The sequence below is a fragment of the Salvia splendens genome, chromosome 20, assembly GCF_004379255.2.
Source record: "Salvia splendens isolate huo1 chromosome 20, SspV2, whole genome shotgun sequence".
Classification (NCBI taxonomy): Eukaryota; Viridiplantae; Streptophyta; class Magnoliopsida; order Lamiales; family Lamiaceae; genus Salvia; species Salvia splendens.
In genome coordinates, this window is record NC_056051.1 from 23,886,716 (window position 1) to 23,903,569 (window position 16,854).

The 16,854-nt window shown below is 32.9% G+C and overlaps 2 protein-coding genes and 1 pseudogene across 2 annotated transcripts; all 3 read right to left on the reverse strand.

The window, feature by feature from the left end:
* Positions 1 to 2,732: 2,732 nt before the first annotated feature.
* Positions 2,733 to 4,072, reverse strand: LOC121781710 (expansin-B15-like). The gene is made up of 4 exons (XM_042179408.1): positions 3,898 to 4,072; positions 3,709 to 3,821; positions 3,447 to 3,637; positions 2,733 to 3,054 (listed from the first exon to the last, which is right to left on the reverse strand). Exons 1-4 carry the CDS (start codon positions 4,070 to 4,072, stop codon positions 2,733 to 2,735), a joined length of 801 nt encoding a protein of 266 aa, XP_042035342.1.
* A 1,164-nt stretch (positions 4,073 to 5,236) lies between these two features.
* LOC121781711 (expansin-B6-like) lies at positions 5,237 to 11,448 on the reverse strand. Its single transcript, XM_042179409.1, has 5 exons — positions 11,421 to 11,448; positions 6,717 to 6,791; positions 6,448 to 6,563; positions 5,949 to 6,139; positions 5,237 to 5,555 (listed from the first exon to the last, which is right to left on the reverse strand). Exons 1-5 carry the CDS (start codon positions 11,446 to 11,448, stop codon positions 5,237 to 5,239), a joined length of 729 nt encoding a protein of 242 aa, XP_042035343.1.
* A 1,897-nt stretch (positions 11,449 to 13,345) lies between these two features.
* On the reverse strand, positions 13,346 to 16,213 carry LOC121781713 (annotated as a pseudogene).
* Positions 16,214 to 16,854: the final 641 nt, after the last annotated feature.

A 16,854-nucleotide genomic window follows, 5' to 3' on the forward strand; every position in this document is an offset into this window, starting at 1 on the left:
ACTCGAGCTCGTCGTCCGACATCTTCGTTGTATCCCTCGCTGTCAACTCCGTCAGCTGGCTCATCCGCCATGTATTACTCATCTCCGACAAAGTGTCGGACATCTTATCCAGAGACGGATTAGTCGGCGGTGGCACCATAGCGGAGTTGCTCGCAGTTGCCTTCCCCTTTGCTTTCCTCTTGGCCGCTTTTGTTCCCGTCGGGCGGCTCTGAATGCTAGGAGAGGAGCCGAAGACGTCGTCGTCCGTCACGTTGAGGTCGATCGCCGGACCTCCTTCGCTCGAAGAGTAGTTTCCGGAGGTGAAAACTTTGGTTCTCTTCGCTGCCCCAGTTGCCGCCGGCTCGGCACCGCTGGTGTACTTCGGGCTCTTCTCGACGAGCTTCCAAACCTTAAAGTACTTGAAGGCCTTCTTCCCGTTAGTGAAGAACGCATCCTTCGCCTTCTGGACGAGGTCCGCCTCGCTGTGCCCGCTCGGCCACATCCGGACTACGTTGGCCCACTTTCCGTTCCACTTGCTCATATCCGCCTGGACCCGGCCCCAATGCTTGTGCAGCTTCACGTAGCTACGCTCGCTCGACCCTTTAGGACGGCCAGCGTTATACTTCTGAGCAATCCGCTCCCAGAAAGCCTTGCCGGTCTGCTGGTTGCCGATGATAGGATCCTCGGCGACGTCGATGTAGTTCCTCGCAAGCCACATTGTCTCTTGCGGACCGTACTTCTTCGGCCCATCCTCCTCGCCGACCTTCTCCTTGCCCCGCTCTTGAGCGGGCTCCATCTCACTGAGCTCGAACTCTTCGGTGTTGATCGTCGATGTTACGTCGACGTTGTGACCCCGGTATGTACCAATTGTTCGAGTTAACGAACTCCTCCATCTCACGTTCATCGCTGTTGAACCAATCCATTGACGCCGAAATAAAGGGTATAATAGAGATTGAAATGGAATGCACGTAAGATTGATGCACAAATGGAATGCTCGTATTTATAGACACAAAATCAAAAAAATAATAATAAATGAATTGGACTTGCGGCCCGGCCCGGCCCCCGAATAACTCCGTCCCAGGCCGGGATCGCGGGACGAGCACCAGGCCGGGATCGCGGCACGGGGACCGGCCCAGGCCGTGCCGCCTCCTCCTCCAACGCGCGGGACGGGCCGGGACTCGCGATTTGCTCTTAATATATTTTGGAAAGTAAAGAATTCAAATAAGAATCATAAACTCGATTAGTATTAATATAGTATATACTTTAAATTTGAATTTAGCTCTTAATATATTGATTGAACTAAGAACACTTTTAACTTTAGAGCTTTAAAATATTAAGCAGACGGGTTAAAAAGATGATTATTTATGATTTTTTTTTATCAATGTTTGACGCAACTTTCCAAAAATTAATAGATAAAGTAGGAGAGAGAAAGAGAAAAAAATGTGAACAAATTTCCGCAAATAAAAAGGATACTAATTGCAGTGGACGGACCAAAATTAATATGTCCGAAAGAGCAAATATTAAATTTATATTTTATGTAAAATTATTAAAGCATTTGATTTTTTAATATTTCAAAATTATTTGTTTTATTATTTTTTCATATTAATGGAAAAATAGCTAAAAATTTGATAAACTTTTACTTATACATGCATTAATTTATTTTTCCAGCAAATTAAAAAAAATAAATCAACTACGTATAAAAATTACTCCCTTAGACAAATAATCTTCGAACTTACTATATAGGTATTTGAATATTAATCCATATCTTCCATATATACTTTCCATAATGAAGCCATCTTATTTATATCATAAGTAACTAATACCCCTTATTCAAATTTTCCATTTTCTAGATGTAGGGGCAAAAAAGTACCTTTATAAAATACAAATTTTATTAAAAGTAGAATATAATGTAATATTACTATTTAACCCTCATTATTACATTGCCATTATGTCTCCAAAACATTTCTCTAGAACAATTTCGTGTAATTAAAGCATGCAACCCATTCTTCACCAAGGGAATAAGTGACTGGAAATTAGTATAATCTTGTTGCAGAATTTTTTATTACAAAGTATTGATAACATCGTCAACTAAAAAGTTGTAAAACATAATCAAATCGGAAACTATAATTTTGAGGCCAAAATATCACGTTATATAATAATTGGATCAGCTTTTATGTTTTACTTATCTTGAGCTGATTTTTAAGAATATTTAATATATTCGTAAGTGATCTATATGTTTAGCAATTTTTATAAGGATTAAATTCATATAAAGCATGAATGCAAATTATTTAAGCAAAATTCAAATTATAAAACAAAAATAGAAACGATAAAAAAATTCAATCAGTAAAAAGCATGAATATAATTATTACATTGGTAATATTAATTTGGAATTAAAACTTTTGAATGAAGATTAATGACTCAAAATTTCAATAAAGATTGTGAAAATGGCGTTTAAAAAATTGTGGGTCGCAATAAAAAGGTAATCTTATTTTGTTCATTCTGTGTGGGTTTGCTAAAATCTAAATGCTAATTATGCCTTTAGGTTGTATTTTCGACAGAATATTGATTAGTAGAATTATTTAATACTATGTCATTTAATTGAACTACTAAGTACTAACCACTCCTGGAAAAGGCAACTTGCATTTATATTATGATAAATAGTCCAAATAAGGACGTCAAATGATACAAATCATCATATAATTGAATTGACATAACCCTAACTATCTAAAATTAAAAGCTAGAGATCGAATTGATCAAGGGAAATTAGTGTTTGAATAATATTTTTTTCCTGGAGCCCAATTGCTTGGTATGATGTTATAAGCCACAACTGATCTTGAACTGCGATCGGTAAATCTAATTGAAAATGGTCCAGTGGTTCCAGATGGCACATCAAATTTCCAAGTCTCGCCCCAATTACGTTGCATAGGCGCCCATGATTTCCATCCTTGAGCCGTTATGTCGATTCGATCGATCTCACCGTCCCCATTCACATTCTCCACAGCCATGGCTAAGTAGTAAGGGTTAGACCCTGAGTCAATCTTCACTGCTATTTTAAAGTCATAGTAGCATTGCACACTGCATAACCGTGAAAGCACTATCTAATTATTTAGATAAAATAAACATAAAATCACAGTTAAAAAAACAATAAGACAAACACAAACTAAACCAAAGCTCTAAACGGTAAAGATATGATCTTTAACGATTTAATAACATAAGTATATAAAATAAAAACTAAACACAAAATCAAACACAAACTAACCAAGGCCCTAAACTAGATAAAATAAGCATAAAATCACATTGGATGAGAAGAAAGACAAACATAAACCAACCAAAACCCTAAATTATAAAAGGGGTCTCTAACAATTTAGATCAAATAAGTAGTATAAAATAACGGCTAAAACGAAGAAATCAAACGAAGACGAACACAAAACAAACAATTTTTTTATTATTTAAATGGTCTTCTATACCTGGTATATTGAATGTCGATCCTTCCTAAATTTCTCAACTCGTCTTCACGGCCAGGTTTTGCTAAATAACCAAAAGCCTTTCCACTTAAGTCAAAGTGAATATTGTCATTATTACAAAGACCAGGGCATTCGTCTGTAATTGTCACATGAATTGAAGATCCTGAACAAGCTGGATTATTTGTGCATTTCACCTATATTTAAATTAGCAATATTATAAAACAATTTAAATATGGTTGAAATGCACAAATAAATTCATAATTACCAGAAAACAAGTCCCGCAACCAGCACCGGATCGGAATAATTTGCCATTTCCGGCTGAAATCATGCCATAGTAAGGAGCATCATTCACATCATTCTCCAAACCACAAGCTCCACCTACAAAATTAAAACAAAATTAATTTACATTTTCCATATCAAATAAAATAAATTTAGACTAAAATTAAATTATTACCACTTCCTGATCCGGTGGGGCTGCCGTACCAGGTCGCCACCGCCGGTGAGAAACCATTTTCATTGAGTGTAGCATTCAATGATTTCGAAGGAAGGCAAAGGCATAACTCATTTGAGACAAACAAAATCAATAATAAGATACTAATGAAACGACTATACTTGTTTGAAATGGACATGTTGACTTGATTAATCAAGTGCTTGGAGTAATTCATATGTGCTTTGCCTAGCTAGTACTCATATTTATAGGGTCGATTTCATCTTAATTTTATACTGTAATTTTGTCAAATTTGTATAAATATACACTATACATAAATATACACTATCACTCATAAATTAAATCCGTCAGTAATTATCATCAGTTCATGAAGATATTTTTTATCTAGGAAAGGATTTGGAGGTTGTAAATGATATTTTTATCCATACCTCGTGTATTAAATGCTTGAAAATGGGGGTTTATAGAGTTACATAATTTTAATTTATTGCAATCATTCTTCTGAATCCCTTCCAAAATCCACGCCCATACTTCAGGGTAAGATTTCACTTTCTTTGTTTTTTTCAATTACCTTAATTAATAAAGGCATATATACGACTGAAATTAATTTAAGTAGAATTAACCAAAAACTCAATAGCCAAAAACAATGCAAAATATATGTAAGAAGTGAACTAAATATTTGACTAAGTAGCTAAAATTCTAGTTTTATAGAAATATTAATGAGTTAAATTAGCTTTAGAACAAAATATTTTTTTATTAGAGTTAATAAAATTAAAAATGGTTGAACAAAAACTGTGAGTTTGTTTGACTGAACCAATGTGTGAACTAATAACTCTTGGTGTGAACTTGAGAAATGATTAATTATATTGATGCATTTGCCTTGTCGAATGTGTTTCTGAATTAGAAGTATTTTGTTAGGGTAGAATATTACTATTATTTATGGTACAGACTAAAGAATTTTTTACATAATGAAGATAGTATCAATAGAAATTTTATTTGGAGTCAAAATATGGTTGGCTTTTTGGGTTTTTAAATGAATCTATCCCTTTTTAAATCATCTTTATTCCAGGTATAACTTTAATAGTAGTAATTTCTCAATTTTATTTCCAACCTTTAGCAACTGTATCAACTCAATTTTCAGAACAAAATAATAACTATCCTCTAACATTATCATGACTTAACCGTAGTAAAATTTCAACGACAAAATTGGGTTCTCACAAATAAAAACCTTTGTAAAAAACCTTCAACAACTACTACTACTTATTATATACTAAGGGTAGTATTTGATCGCACTCCTACTAATATGTTAATAGTATCCATTCCTCAAATAAAAACCACTGTAAATAACTCAAAAATTAACACTGGAATAATAATATTGTCCAGCTTTCCAATTATAAGGAATGACATTATATGCTATAATTGAAGCCGTGTTTATTGATCCATTAATCCTTATTGAGAAAGGACCTTTTTGTGAATCCTTCAAATCAGCTTTCCATGTAACTCCCCAAGATCTTTGCATTGGCACCCAATCCGAGTTTGAAGGTTTCAACTCAACATGGGCAACATCACCATATCCATTCAAATTCCCCACCACAAAGGCTAGATAGAAAGGATTTGATCCGGAGTCGATTCTAAATTTTATATTTGATTTATAATTGCATTTTACCCTGGTCACAGGACAAAATGAAGATCGTAATGTTAGATTTTGTGAGAGCTACATATGATACCATCCACTGAAAAATTAGTGAGACAAATCAAATTCTATTGGAGTTGGACTTTCCCTGATCAGGTATGACCAATCCCCTATTTTCTAGTCGTCCCATGGTGCACTTTGGGGTTTTTGGGCTTTTCCTGGTTGATTAAACTAGTCCTTCAAAAAATTGTGTTAAATTTAAAGTCCATATATATTATTGGGTCGGTTATTCTATTTCGGCTAAAATATATAGATATTATTGGGTCAATCATCTCTCACCGTCGATGACATATACTAGAAGTTTATAAGATTCTAACTTAAAACTAATTGGTGTGTAATGAATTAGCTTATGAAACTTATATAGTACCTCCTATATTTAACCATGATCTTGCCTGCATTTCTCAAGTTGTCTTCTTGGCCAGAATATGCCAAAGCTCCAAAGGCTTTTCCACTTAAGTCGAAGTGAATGCCATCATCGTTACATGAACCGGGACATTCATCTGTAATTGTTACTTTAATTGCACGTTGTGAACAAGCTTTGTTATATCTGCATTTCACCTACCGAAATATATATACATAAATTTCATGTCGTTTAACTATTTTTTAAATGTATGCAACTATGGACATAAGATTGAACAATCCCATTTTATCAGATAGAGACCACAACATAACCACCTCTCACAAAAATCAAACCGGTTGTGCAAGGCAACAGATTTAAGGTTTATAGACCAAATAGTCTCTCTCTTGTTAGACTAATCTTTTTGGATAGATTCTTTTTCTTTTTGTCTTTATTCAAATATAGAGTTCGTTCCAAAACTCGGGATGTGTAATGATATTATAATAATTAGCGAGGAAAATTACATTACCTCATAACAAGTCCCACAACCGGCTCCTGACTTATATAACTTGTTATTTCCAGCAGAAACGAAACCGTGGTAAGGATGGCTTTCTATGTCACGTACAAAACCACAAGCTCCCCCATCTTATGAAAGAGCAAGAAAAATATAAGTAAAAATGTACTAATAAATAAATAAATCATTTTAATTGGGGCAGATTATAAAAGAAAATAGATCATATTCAATACAACATGCAAGGATAGCTTGATTGAAACGGTGTTGAAAACACATTGGATTACCGCTTCCCGCTCCGGTGGGGGCCCCATACCACGTGGCAATAGCTTCAGAGAAGGAGTTACGTGATGTAGTATTGACTGATTTTGTTGCGACGCAAAAGCATGAATAATTCAATATTAACGAAGTAATTAAAATAGAGAAAATACTATGGTTGCGATTAGTAAACATGATTGTTGTTTTGTATTATTGTGTATTGAGCTTTAATATACACTCCATGCACCGTTTTTATAGTGTCGAGGCAGTATAAATTTTTTTATAAACTCACCAAATTAAAATTGATAAAATGATTTCTTGGATTTACATATATTTGTGTGTTGACTGTTGAATTGAGATCGACTAAATTAATGTTGACTTCATAAGATTTTCGGGAACAAATAGAATTTCATGAGAAATAAATAAAATTGGAAATTGGACTAGTTTAGTTCACTATTAATGTAACATGGGTATCGGGTAATGATATTATAATCTAATACATAAGCATGATTACTTCAACAAATTAATACAATGATAAGAAAATGCCATAATATGTTTTTCCGCTTTGACTTTTGTGAATGGCATCGGATTTTTGGATCAAATATCATATTTATCCTTGTTTGAAGTTCTGAAAAATTGTATTTGGGAAAATGTTTTGTGTATTTGAGGAAATGGCTGATTTACTAGGATGAAAAATGTCATGTAATACAATCGAATCCGCCTTTCACCATTGACAGAATCGGAATTTTTTTTGATTAAATAGGTAGAATATTTCGTTGAAGACAATTTGGGTAGAGTTTATATTGGATAAAGATAAAATTTAAATAAAGACCTAGTATATAAGTATTCCGTAGCGAAATGGAATTTATCCTTTTATGTTTGAAGTTTATAGCAATTGTATAGGCAAAATTACTAGCTATGTTATTAACAATTATATCTATTATTCGACTATAGGTGCATGATCACTTCAAAAATAGAGAAATAAAAAAAAGTATTTATGGTATCATTGTTGGTTGATTGAAAATGTTAGCTCTGGAAATGGGTTAATGTGGCATAATGGTCATCAAAATTTAGGTACAAATTGCGAAAAGGTTCAAATTTTATTATACAAGTACTAACGTTGTTGCTATCATTTATAACAATCAAAGCAAATAAGATGAAGGCCTACGTTAAGTTGGGCTTTCATGGAGGGAATGCCTAATTAATTATTGAGCAGGCCCATCAATGATATATGGGCTTGGCCCGCTAAAATGTTGTCACCTTCAGCTCGATTGACTAAATCAGTACCATTCATGTTTTAAAAATTGAATAAAAATATAAATCTTTAAAAGATCTTGCATAAGTTAACAAGAAAATCTTTGGATCTAAAAATAGACGTGACGTGTTAAAAAGACCAACAAAACGTATATTTCAACTTTTTTTCATCTCCACTATAAATTGCAAGTGCACCGACCTTGTGTTACCTCTCTCCCATAATGAAAAGCAACCCATCAAACTCAGAAATAAAAATTGATATTCTAGTAATAAGTTAGTTGTCATTTAATATTAATAACAAATAATTGAATAACACATTTTTTAAAAACTAGTATAGGAAAGATCATGAAGTTTAGTTAATCTCTCTACCTTAAAAGATCAAATCTAGAATTTACATAAATTTAACCACAAAAAAATAAACTAAGTTAATATTAATTTTATTAATATTAATATCCTATCATTTGTTATGGTAAAAGACTTAGGTTTTATTTTTTGTGGATAGGATATATTATCTCATAACAAGCTCCGCAACCGGCTCCGGATTGAAATAAGTTGTTATTTCCAGCAGAAACAAAACCATAGTAGGGATCATTTTCTATATCATATCCCAAGCCACAAGCTCCCACATCTTATGAAATAGTCAACAATAAGTTAAATAAATAACAATATAACAATCTTTGTCCCAATATTTCTTATTAAAAGGCAGTAAATTTCATGCAGAAAAGAAATTGATCACTTGAAATGAGACGGATGGAGTATGATAGGAATTAATGTGAGATTAATTCCTATAGGATAAAAGATATCAAAAGAGAGCACAAAGAGAGGAAAATAGCGTAAGATTGGCGGTTTCTCCAAGAGGGGGAGAACTGTAGGGAGATAATGGTAAATATTAATTTAATTCATTCTGCTTAATAATAATGAACACAAAAAGATCTCCTATAAACTAGGAAAGCAAATCAAAGCAAATCAAAGTCTAACTACTAGGGAAAGTAAATAAAATAATAATAATTAAATAATACTAAAACATAAATAAACTAAATAAATATATGGAGAGAATATCAGCTCCCTTCCGGCTCCTTCGGGTTGGCCATACCACGTGGCAACACCGTTGTAGAAGGAGTTGTCTCATGTAGTAACATTAACTGATTCTATGCAAAAGCATGAGTAATTCAAGATTAACAAAGTAACTAAAATAGAGAGAAGATTATAGCTGCGAGTAGTTAACATGATTGTTGTTTTGCTGTATTGGATGTGTATCTATCTCAAATACTCCATGCACTCTTTTCATAGTAATGGGAAAAATACTAGATTTGTAATTGTAACCCTATTAATATATTTGGTTAATAAAATTAATTAAATCTTGATTATTGTAAATGAGGATTGGCAAAAGGAGAATCTACCAACATAAATCATTATGACTTGTTGTCGGTTTAGGAAATGGAAAATTATAGCGATCAAGTATTTAACCAAGTAGAACAGTCTCGTGTAATTAAAGCATGCAACCCATTCTTCACCTTATAATCTTATTGAAGAATTATTTATTAAAAAATATTGATAACATTGTCAACCAAAAAGTTGTAAAACATAATAAATCGGAAACTGGAATTTGAGGTCAAAATATCACGTTATATAATAATTGAAGTTTCTATTATTTATACTCTGAGCTGATTTTTAGGATCTATGTGATTATCAATTTATAAGGATTAAATTCATAATAAAATTTAAGGAATCTGATAAAAATAAAATAAAATTATGTGGAAGAAAAACTTTTGAATGCAAATTATATAAATTATACTAGTATACAACAAAAAAATAGAAAAGATAAAATATTTAATCGGTAAAAAGTATGAATATCATTATTACACCGGCAACGTTAATTTGGATGTGAAACCTTTGAAACTGAAGATTATTTAATCAAAATTTCAATTATTTTTTTAAAAACTACTAGTAGAAAGATTAAATAATGCAATCATTAAAATTGTATCAAGAAACCTAAAAAAGGGATAAAAAACTCTAATGGAAATTATATAAGAAAATTGAACTTAAGAATTAAGGGTACGATTTCCTAAATCATCATCTTTGGATACACAATGCATCTTAAATTGAGAATTTGGAGGGAGCTTATTGGATATATGAACTGAGAATTCAACCGTAACAATGAATGCTATAGTTACTTGAAAGTTGTGGGAAGAAAGGAAAAGAAATACTCTCTCCGTTCCATAGTAATAGAGGCATTTCATTTTGAGCACTCATTTTGGAAAAATGATAATAAATGGTTAAAGTAGAGAAAGAGTAAAGTAAGATAGAGAATAGTGTAGAACACTATTCTCTATCTTAACTATTCTCTATCTTACTTTACTTTTTCTCTACTTTAACCATTTATTATCATTTTTCCAAAACGAGTGCTCAAAATGAAATGCCTCTATTAATGTGAAACGGAGGGAGTAGGATGGTAATTGTGTAATCTTTCATGTTAATTGGAGTGTATTATTGTATATTTATCTTGAAATTAGATTAAAGCTCATGCATAATTACATTTATAGTGATGTGATAAAGACTAGATTTGTAACCCTAATAATATACTTCGGTTGATGGTATTAAATAAATCTTAATTATCATTTAATGTGAATTGGCAAAAGGAAAATCTATGAGCATAAAACATTATTATCGACTTGTTGTAAACATAATCAAATTGGAAACCAGAATTTTGAGGTTAAAATGTCAGTTAATATAATAATTGGAGTTTTTATGTTTTATTATCTTGAGCTGATTTTTAAGAATATGTATATTCTTAATTGATCTATATATTTATCGATTTTTATAAGGACTAAATTCATAAGAAAAGTTAAAGAATCTATTAAAAAAATAAATTATGTGGAAATAAACTTTAGAATGCAAATTATTTAAGCAAAATTTAAATTATATATAACAAAAATAGAAAAGATAAAAAAATTAAATCAGTAAAAAGCATGATTCCATGAATATAATTATTATACCGGTAATATTAATTTGGAAGTTAAACTTTTGAAAGTGGACGCGTTTAAAAAGTTGTGGGTCGCAATAAAAATGTAATCTTATTTTGGTAATTAATTCTGTGAGTTTGTTAAATGCTAATTATGCATTTATGTTGTTATTTTCACTGAATGTTGACTTGTAGAATTATTTAATACTATGTCATTTAAGTGAACGACTAACCACTCCTGGAAAAAAGGCAACTTGCATTTATATTATGATAAATAGTCCAAATTAAGGACGTCAAACAATACAAATCATCATATAATTGAATAACATAACCCTAACTATCTAAAACTAAAAGCTAGAGATCGAATTGATCAATGGAAATTATAAGACACTACTGATCTTGAACTGCAACCGATAAATCTAACTGAAATTTCCAAGTCTCAACCCAATTGCATTGCATATATGGCCATGATTTCGATCCTTGAGCTGATATGTCGATTCGATTCGATCAATCTCACCATCCCCATTCACATTCTCCACGGTCATAGCTAAGCAGTAAGGGTTATACACCGAGTTGGTCTTCACTGCTATCTTAAAGTTGTAGTGGCATTGCACACAAACACAAACTAACCAAGGTCGTAAACTATAAAATCTTCATCGAGTGAGATAAAATAAGCATAAAATCACAGATAATGAGAAGAAAGACAAACATAAACCAGCCAAAACCCTAAATTGTGTTGGGTTACAAACCCGTCCCACATCGGATGAGTGAAGGAAGTTGGAAGGTGTATATAATTCTTATCCAACCCCAATTAGTTTGCGGCCTTTTGGGAGTGACCCAAAAACAAATCCGTTTTAGCTTGACCCAAAGCGGATAATATCAAACTAATATTGCAGTCGACGATCCTAACAAGTGGTATCAGAGCCCCGATGGCTATGGGTCGGGCTTGGATGAGCCCCGGTTAGGGTCGGGCCCTGAAAGACTCGGGTTAGAGTCGGGCCCAGGATGACCCAGGGGCCAGGGCTGGAACGACCCATGTTCGTGTCAACTGTGTTCCCGATGTGGTCTTGGTTTGAGGAGAGGTTTGTTGAGTTACAAACCCGTCCCACATCTGATGAGTGAGGGAAGTTGGAAGGTGTATATAATTTCTGTCCAACCCCAATTAGTTTGACTCCCTTTTGGGAGTGACCCAAAAACAAATCCGGTGGGCTTGACCCAAAGCGGACAACATCAAACTAATGTTGTAGTCGACGATCCTAACAAATTGTGTAAGGGCTCTAACAATTTAGATAAAATAAATACTAAAATAAAAGCTAAAACGAAGAAATTATACGAAGACAAACACAAACTAAATCAAAACCCTAAACTGCAGCGACAAACAATTTTCTATATATTAAATGTCTTCTATACGTAGTATATATTGAATGTCGGCCCTTCCTGCATTTCTCAACTCATCTTCACGGTCAAGTTTTGCTAAATAACCAAAAGCTTTTCCAAAGTGAATATAGACTTTATTACAAAGGTCGGGGCATTCATCAGTAATTGTCATACAAATTGGAGATTCTGAACAAGTTGGATTATTTGTGCATTTCACACTAATTAAATCAACAATATCATAAAATAATTTATTTGTTCAATCTCACTATATGATCAAGTGCTTGGAGTAATTAAGCTAGTACTTGTATTGATAGGGTCAATTTCAAGTTAATTTAATATAATTTTGTCAAATTTGTATGAATATACACTATACATTATATCACTCTTATAAATTAAATCCTTAAATAATTATCATTATTCATCGGTTTATGAAGATATTTTTTTATCTAGGAAAGGATTTGGATGTTGTGAATGATATTTTATATACTTATTTTTTATATCTAGGAAAGGATTTGGAAGTTGTGAATGATATTTTATATACTTATTTTTTTTATCTAGGAAAGGATTTGGAAGTTGTGAATGATATTTTATCCATATATAGCACTCCCTCCGTCCATGAAAAATAGTTCAATTTTATCATTTAGAATGTCCACAAAAAATAGTCTCATTTTAAAAAAAGGAAATATTCTCTCATACAATCCACCTTTTCTCCCCTCTCTTTTACTTTTTCTTTTTTTCCCTCCTACTTTATCTAGTTTTTTTCTTCTCTCTTACTTTACACAACAATCACTAAAACTTGCATTAAAAATTGATAAATTGTACGTCAAGAGAGGTCGTGATAAATTTAAAAAAAAAAGTTGTGATAAATTTGATAAAATCACTAAATATCATAAGATCATGGTTCACGGTTCGGCCAAAAGAAGAAAAATACATAGAAGAATATTCTCAAAGAAATATTTTATTAATTCATTATATTGAATAATGAGAAGGGATTGACATTTTTCACACCTCGAGTAAAAAGCAATGTAAATAAGTACTTAGTTTGAATATATAATAGTGGTATGATCAAAAATTAATATTGGAGTAATAGAATTGTCCAATTTTCCAATCGTAAGGAATTATATTATATGCAGTAATCGATGCACTGCTTTCAGGTCCAGTGATCCTTACAGAGAAAGGACCTTTTTGCCAATCTTTCAAATCAGCTTTCCATGTGACTCCGAAAGATCTTTGCATTGACACCCAATTTGAGTTTGAAGGTTGCAGTTAAACACGAGCAATATCACCATATCCATTCAAATTCTCCACCACAAAGGCTAGATAGTAAGGATTTGACCCTGGAACAATTTTGAATTTTACGTTTGACTTGTAGTTGCATTTTACTCTGATCACAACAACAAAAGCGGAGATTGTTAGATTTCACGGGAGCTACATTTTGTCTCATTAATTAAAGCGTACCTTCTATATTGAAGACTGATCCTGCCGGCATTCCTCAAGTTGTATTCTTGGCCAGGATATGCCAAAGCTCCAAAGGCTTTTCCACTTAAGTCGAAGTGAATGTCATCGTCATTGCATGAACCGGGACACTCGTCTGTAATTGTTACTCGAATTGATTTTTTGAACAAGCGCTGTTATATATGCACTTCACCTACAAATACATATTAATAAGGTCATTGCATGCCTTCTAATTATTATTTTAATGTATGTAACTTTGGACATAAAAATAGCTAGACTTAGATTTTATTCTTTGTGTAACACCTCTATTTTTCTAAGACATGATACATTACCTCGTAACAAGCTCCACAGCCGGCCCCGGATTGAAATAATTTGTTATTTCCAGCAGAAATAAAACCATAATAGGGATCATTTTCTATATCATATCCCAAGCCACAAGCTCCCCCATCTTATTAAATAGTTAAAAAATATATTATTATAATTTAATAATTAACAATATAACAATTTTTGTGTGTGTGTGAGCAATAGCTAGTTTTTTTTGACACGAAAATTAAGAAAGAGGTGCTTAATACTTTTAATGTGGAGAGAAAAAATAAAATGGCAGAAGACAATAAAGTACTACTACTATTATGAAAGATGGAGAGAGGATAAGATAGAATAAATTATTATTTTTTGTCAAAATAAAAATAACTTAATTAATTTAAAAAAATTTAAAATTAAAAAATAACTCAATGAACATGGAACAAGGGAGTAGTAAGACGTTGGATTTGTTGGGTTACAAACACATCCCACATCGGATGAGGGAGGGAAGTTGGAAGGTGTATATAATTACTGTCCAACCCCAATTAGTTTTAGGCCTTTTGGGTGACCCAAAAACAAATCCGTGCGGGCTTGACCCAAAGCGGACAATATCAAACTAATGTTGCAGTCGACGATACTAAACAAGTGGTATCAGAGCCCAGCTGGCTATGGGTCATGTCTGGATGAGCCCCGGTTAGGGTCGGGCCCTGAAGGACTCAGAGTTAGAGTCGGGCCTAGGATGACCCAGGGGCCAGGGCAGGAACAACCCATGTTTGTGTCGACTGGGTTCCCGATGTGGTCTCGGTTTGAGGGGAGGTTTGTTGGGTTACAAACCCATCCCACATCGGATGAGGGAGGGAAGTTGGAAGGTGTATATAATTCATGTCCAACCCCAATTAGTTTGAGGCCTTTTGGGAGTGACCCAAAAACAAATCCGTGCGGGTTTGACCCAAAACGGACAATATCAAACTAATGTTGCAGTCGACGATACTAACAAGTGGTATCAGAGCCCAGCTGGCTATGGGTCATGTCTGGATGAGCCCCGGTTAGGGTCGGGCCCTGAAGGACTCAGAGTTAGAGTCGGGCCTAGGATGACCCAGGGGCCAGGGCAGGAACAACCCATGTTTGTGTCGACTGGGTTCCCGATGTGGTCTCGGTTTGAGGGGAGGTTTGTTGGGTTACAAACCCATCCCACATCGGATGAGGGAGGGAAGTTGGAAGGTGTATATAATTCCTGTCCAACCCCAATTAGTTTGATGCCTTTTGGGAGTGACCAAAAACAAATCCGTGCGGGCTTGACCCAAAGCGGACAATATCAAACTAATGTTGCAGTCGACGATCCTAACAGGATTACCACTTCCGGCTCCGTTGGCGGGCCCATACCACGTGGCAACACCGTTGAAGAATGAGCTGGCTGCTGTAACATTGATTAATTCTATGCAAAAGCATGAGTGATTGAAAATTAACAAACTAATTAAAATAGAGAAAAGATTATAGCTGCTATTAGTAAACAAGATTTTTGTTATGCTATATTGAATCTATATCCATACATATATATAAATGCTGAGCTTTGGACTATATTTTGAATATTTGTAAGTTATGGGTAGTATTTTCAATTTTAAGAGTTATAGCACTAAATGTTCGCACTATACGTTTTTGACAGTTTTGATGGGCTATAATTAAAGCCTAAAATAATACAGTATGTATTACCAATATAAATATATAATACACAATTTAATAGTATATAACAGGGGATTATGATTCATAATATAATTAATGTAGTACTACTATATTAATTTAATAAAAAGAAAAAGAAAACTTTGACATTCTAAAATAGAACTTAGTTAGTTTGTAAGGATATACTAATATGCTAACTAATTTTAAAGTGCTAATGTGCACTTAATCATGTGCTGCCACGTGGCACGGAAAATACAACATTTTATACAGAAAAATGCAATATTACATTTGCAGAAGCTATAGATGATTTTCGGCAGATTGTATTTTTTATTGTTGAGTTTTGCATTTTAGATACTGGCGGTTTATTTGGATTTTATATATAGACGGATTGTATTTATATATAATTTATTTTGCACTGTAGACAATTTATATTAACATGCAAAACTCAACAATATAAAATGCAATTTGCCTATAACTAAAATGCAATCTACGAAAATGCATTTACAGCTTGACAAATGTATATTGCATTTTTCTGTAAACAATATTGCATTTTTCGTGACACGTGACAACACATGATTGGGTGTATATTAACACTCTAATTAATGATGTGCCTTAATGCTCCCCTAGTTCTGTATCCTAAAATGCAGCTGTTAAATATATTTTAAAAACTTAAATTCTTTTATTTACTAATAAACTAAATGTACAAAACTCCTTTCATAAAAAAATTATTATATCAACACGTTATAAATGTTGACTGTTTCTTTTAACATTAATTGTGAAATGAATAAAAAAAAGTGATTTGTTCATTTAATATACAACGAATTTAATATGGACAATATTTATTACTTCGTTCTCTTCTTCCTTGAGCCAATTTTCAACGGCTTTTGCAGTTAAGTTTTTAAAATTATAGTCCTAAATATTTGCACCAAACGTTTCTTTCATGGAGTAGTTTTTATTGGCTCTGAAACCCTATAAATATACAACCATTTCTAACCATACACCAAAATTCATTTTTATGTAAACAATTTCTCCAACCATACACAAATCCAATCTCATTTTTGGATTTTTCAATGGAATAACACCATATTTAGTGTTACTGCAAAATATTTGTGAGACAAAATTTTAAAATATAATGTAAATGA

Bases quoted from the DNA above. Each gene is read 5' to 3' on its own strand.
- LOC121781710 (XM_042179408.1), bottom strand. From the start codon at position 4,072: ATGTCCATTTCAAACAAGTATAGTCGTTTCATTAGTATCTTATTATTG. The intron at 3,822-3,897 runs GTAATAATTTAA...TTAATTTTGTAG, and splicing joins CCCCACCGGATCAGGAAGTG to GTGGAGCTTGTGGTTTGGAG. The intron at 3,055-3,446 runs GTATAGAAGACC...ACGGTTATGCAG, and splicing joins ATCGACATTCAATATACCAG to TGTGCAATGCTACTATGACT.
- LOC121781711 (XM_042179409.1), bottom strand. From the start codon at position 11,448: ATGACCGTGGAGAATGTGAATGGGGATG. The intron at 6,564-6,716 runs GTAATCCAATGT...CTCTTTCATAAG, and splicing joins CCCCACCGGAGCGGGAAGCG to ATGGGGGAGCTTGTGGTTTT. The intron at 6,140-6,447 runs GTAATGTAATTT...ATATTTCGGTAG, and splicing joins GTTGTGGGACTTGTTATGAG to GTGAAATGCAGATATAACAA.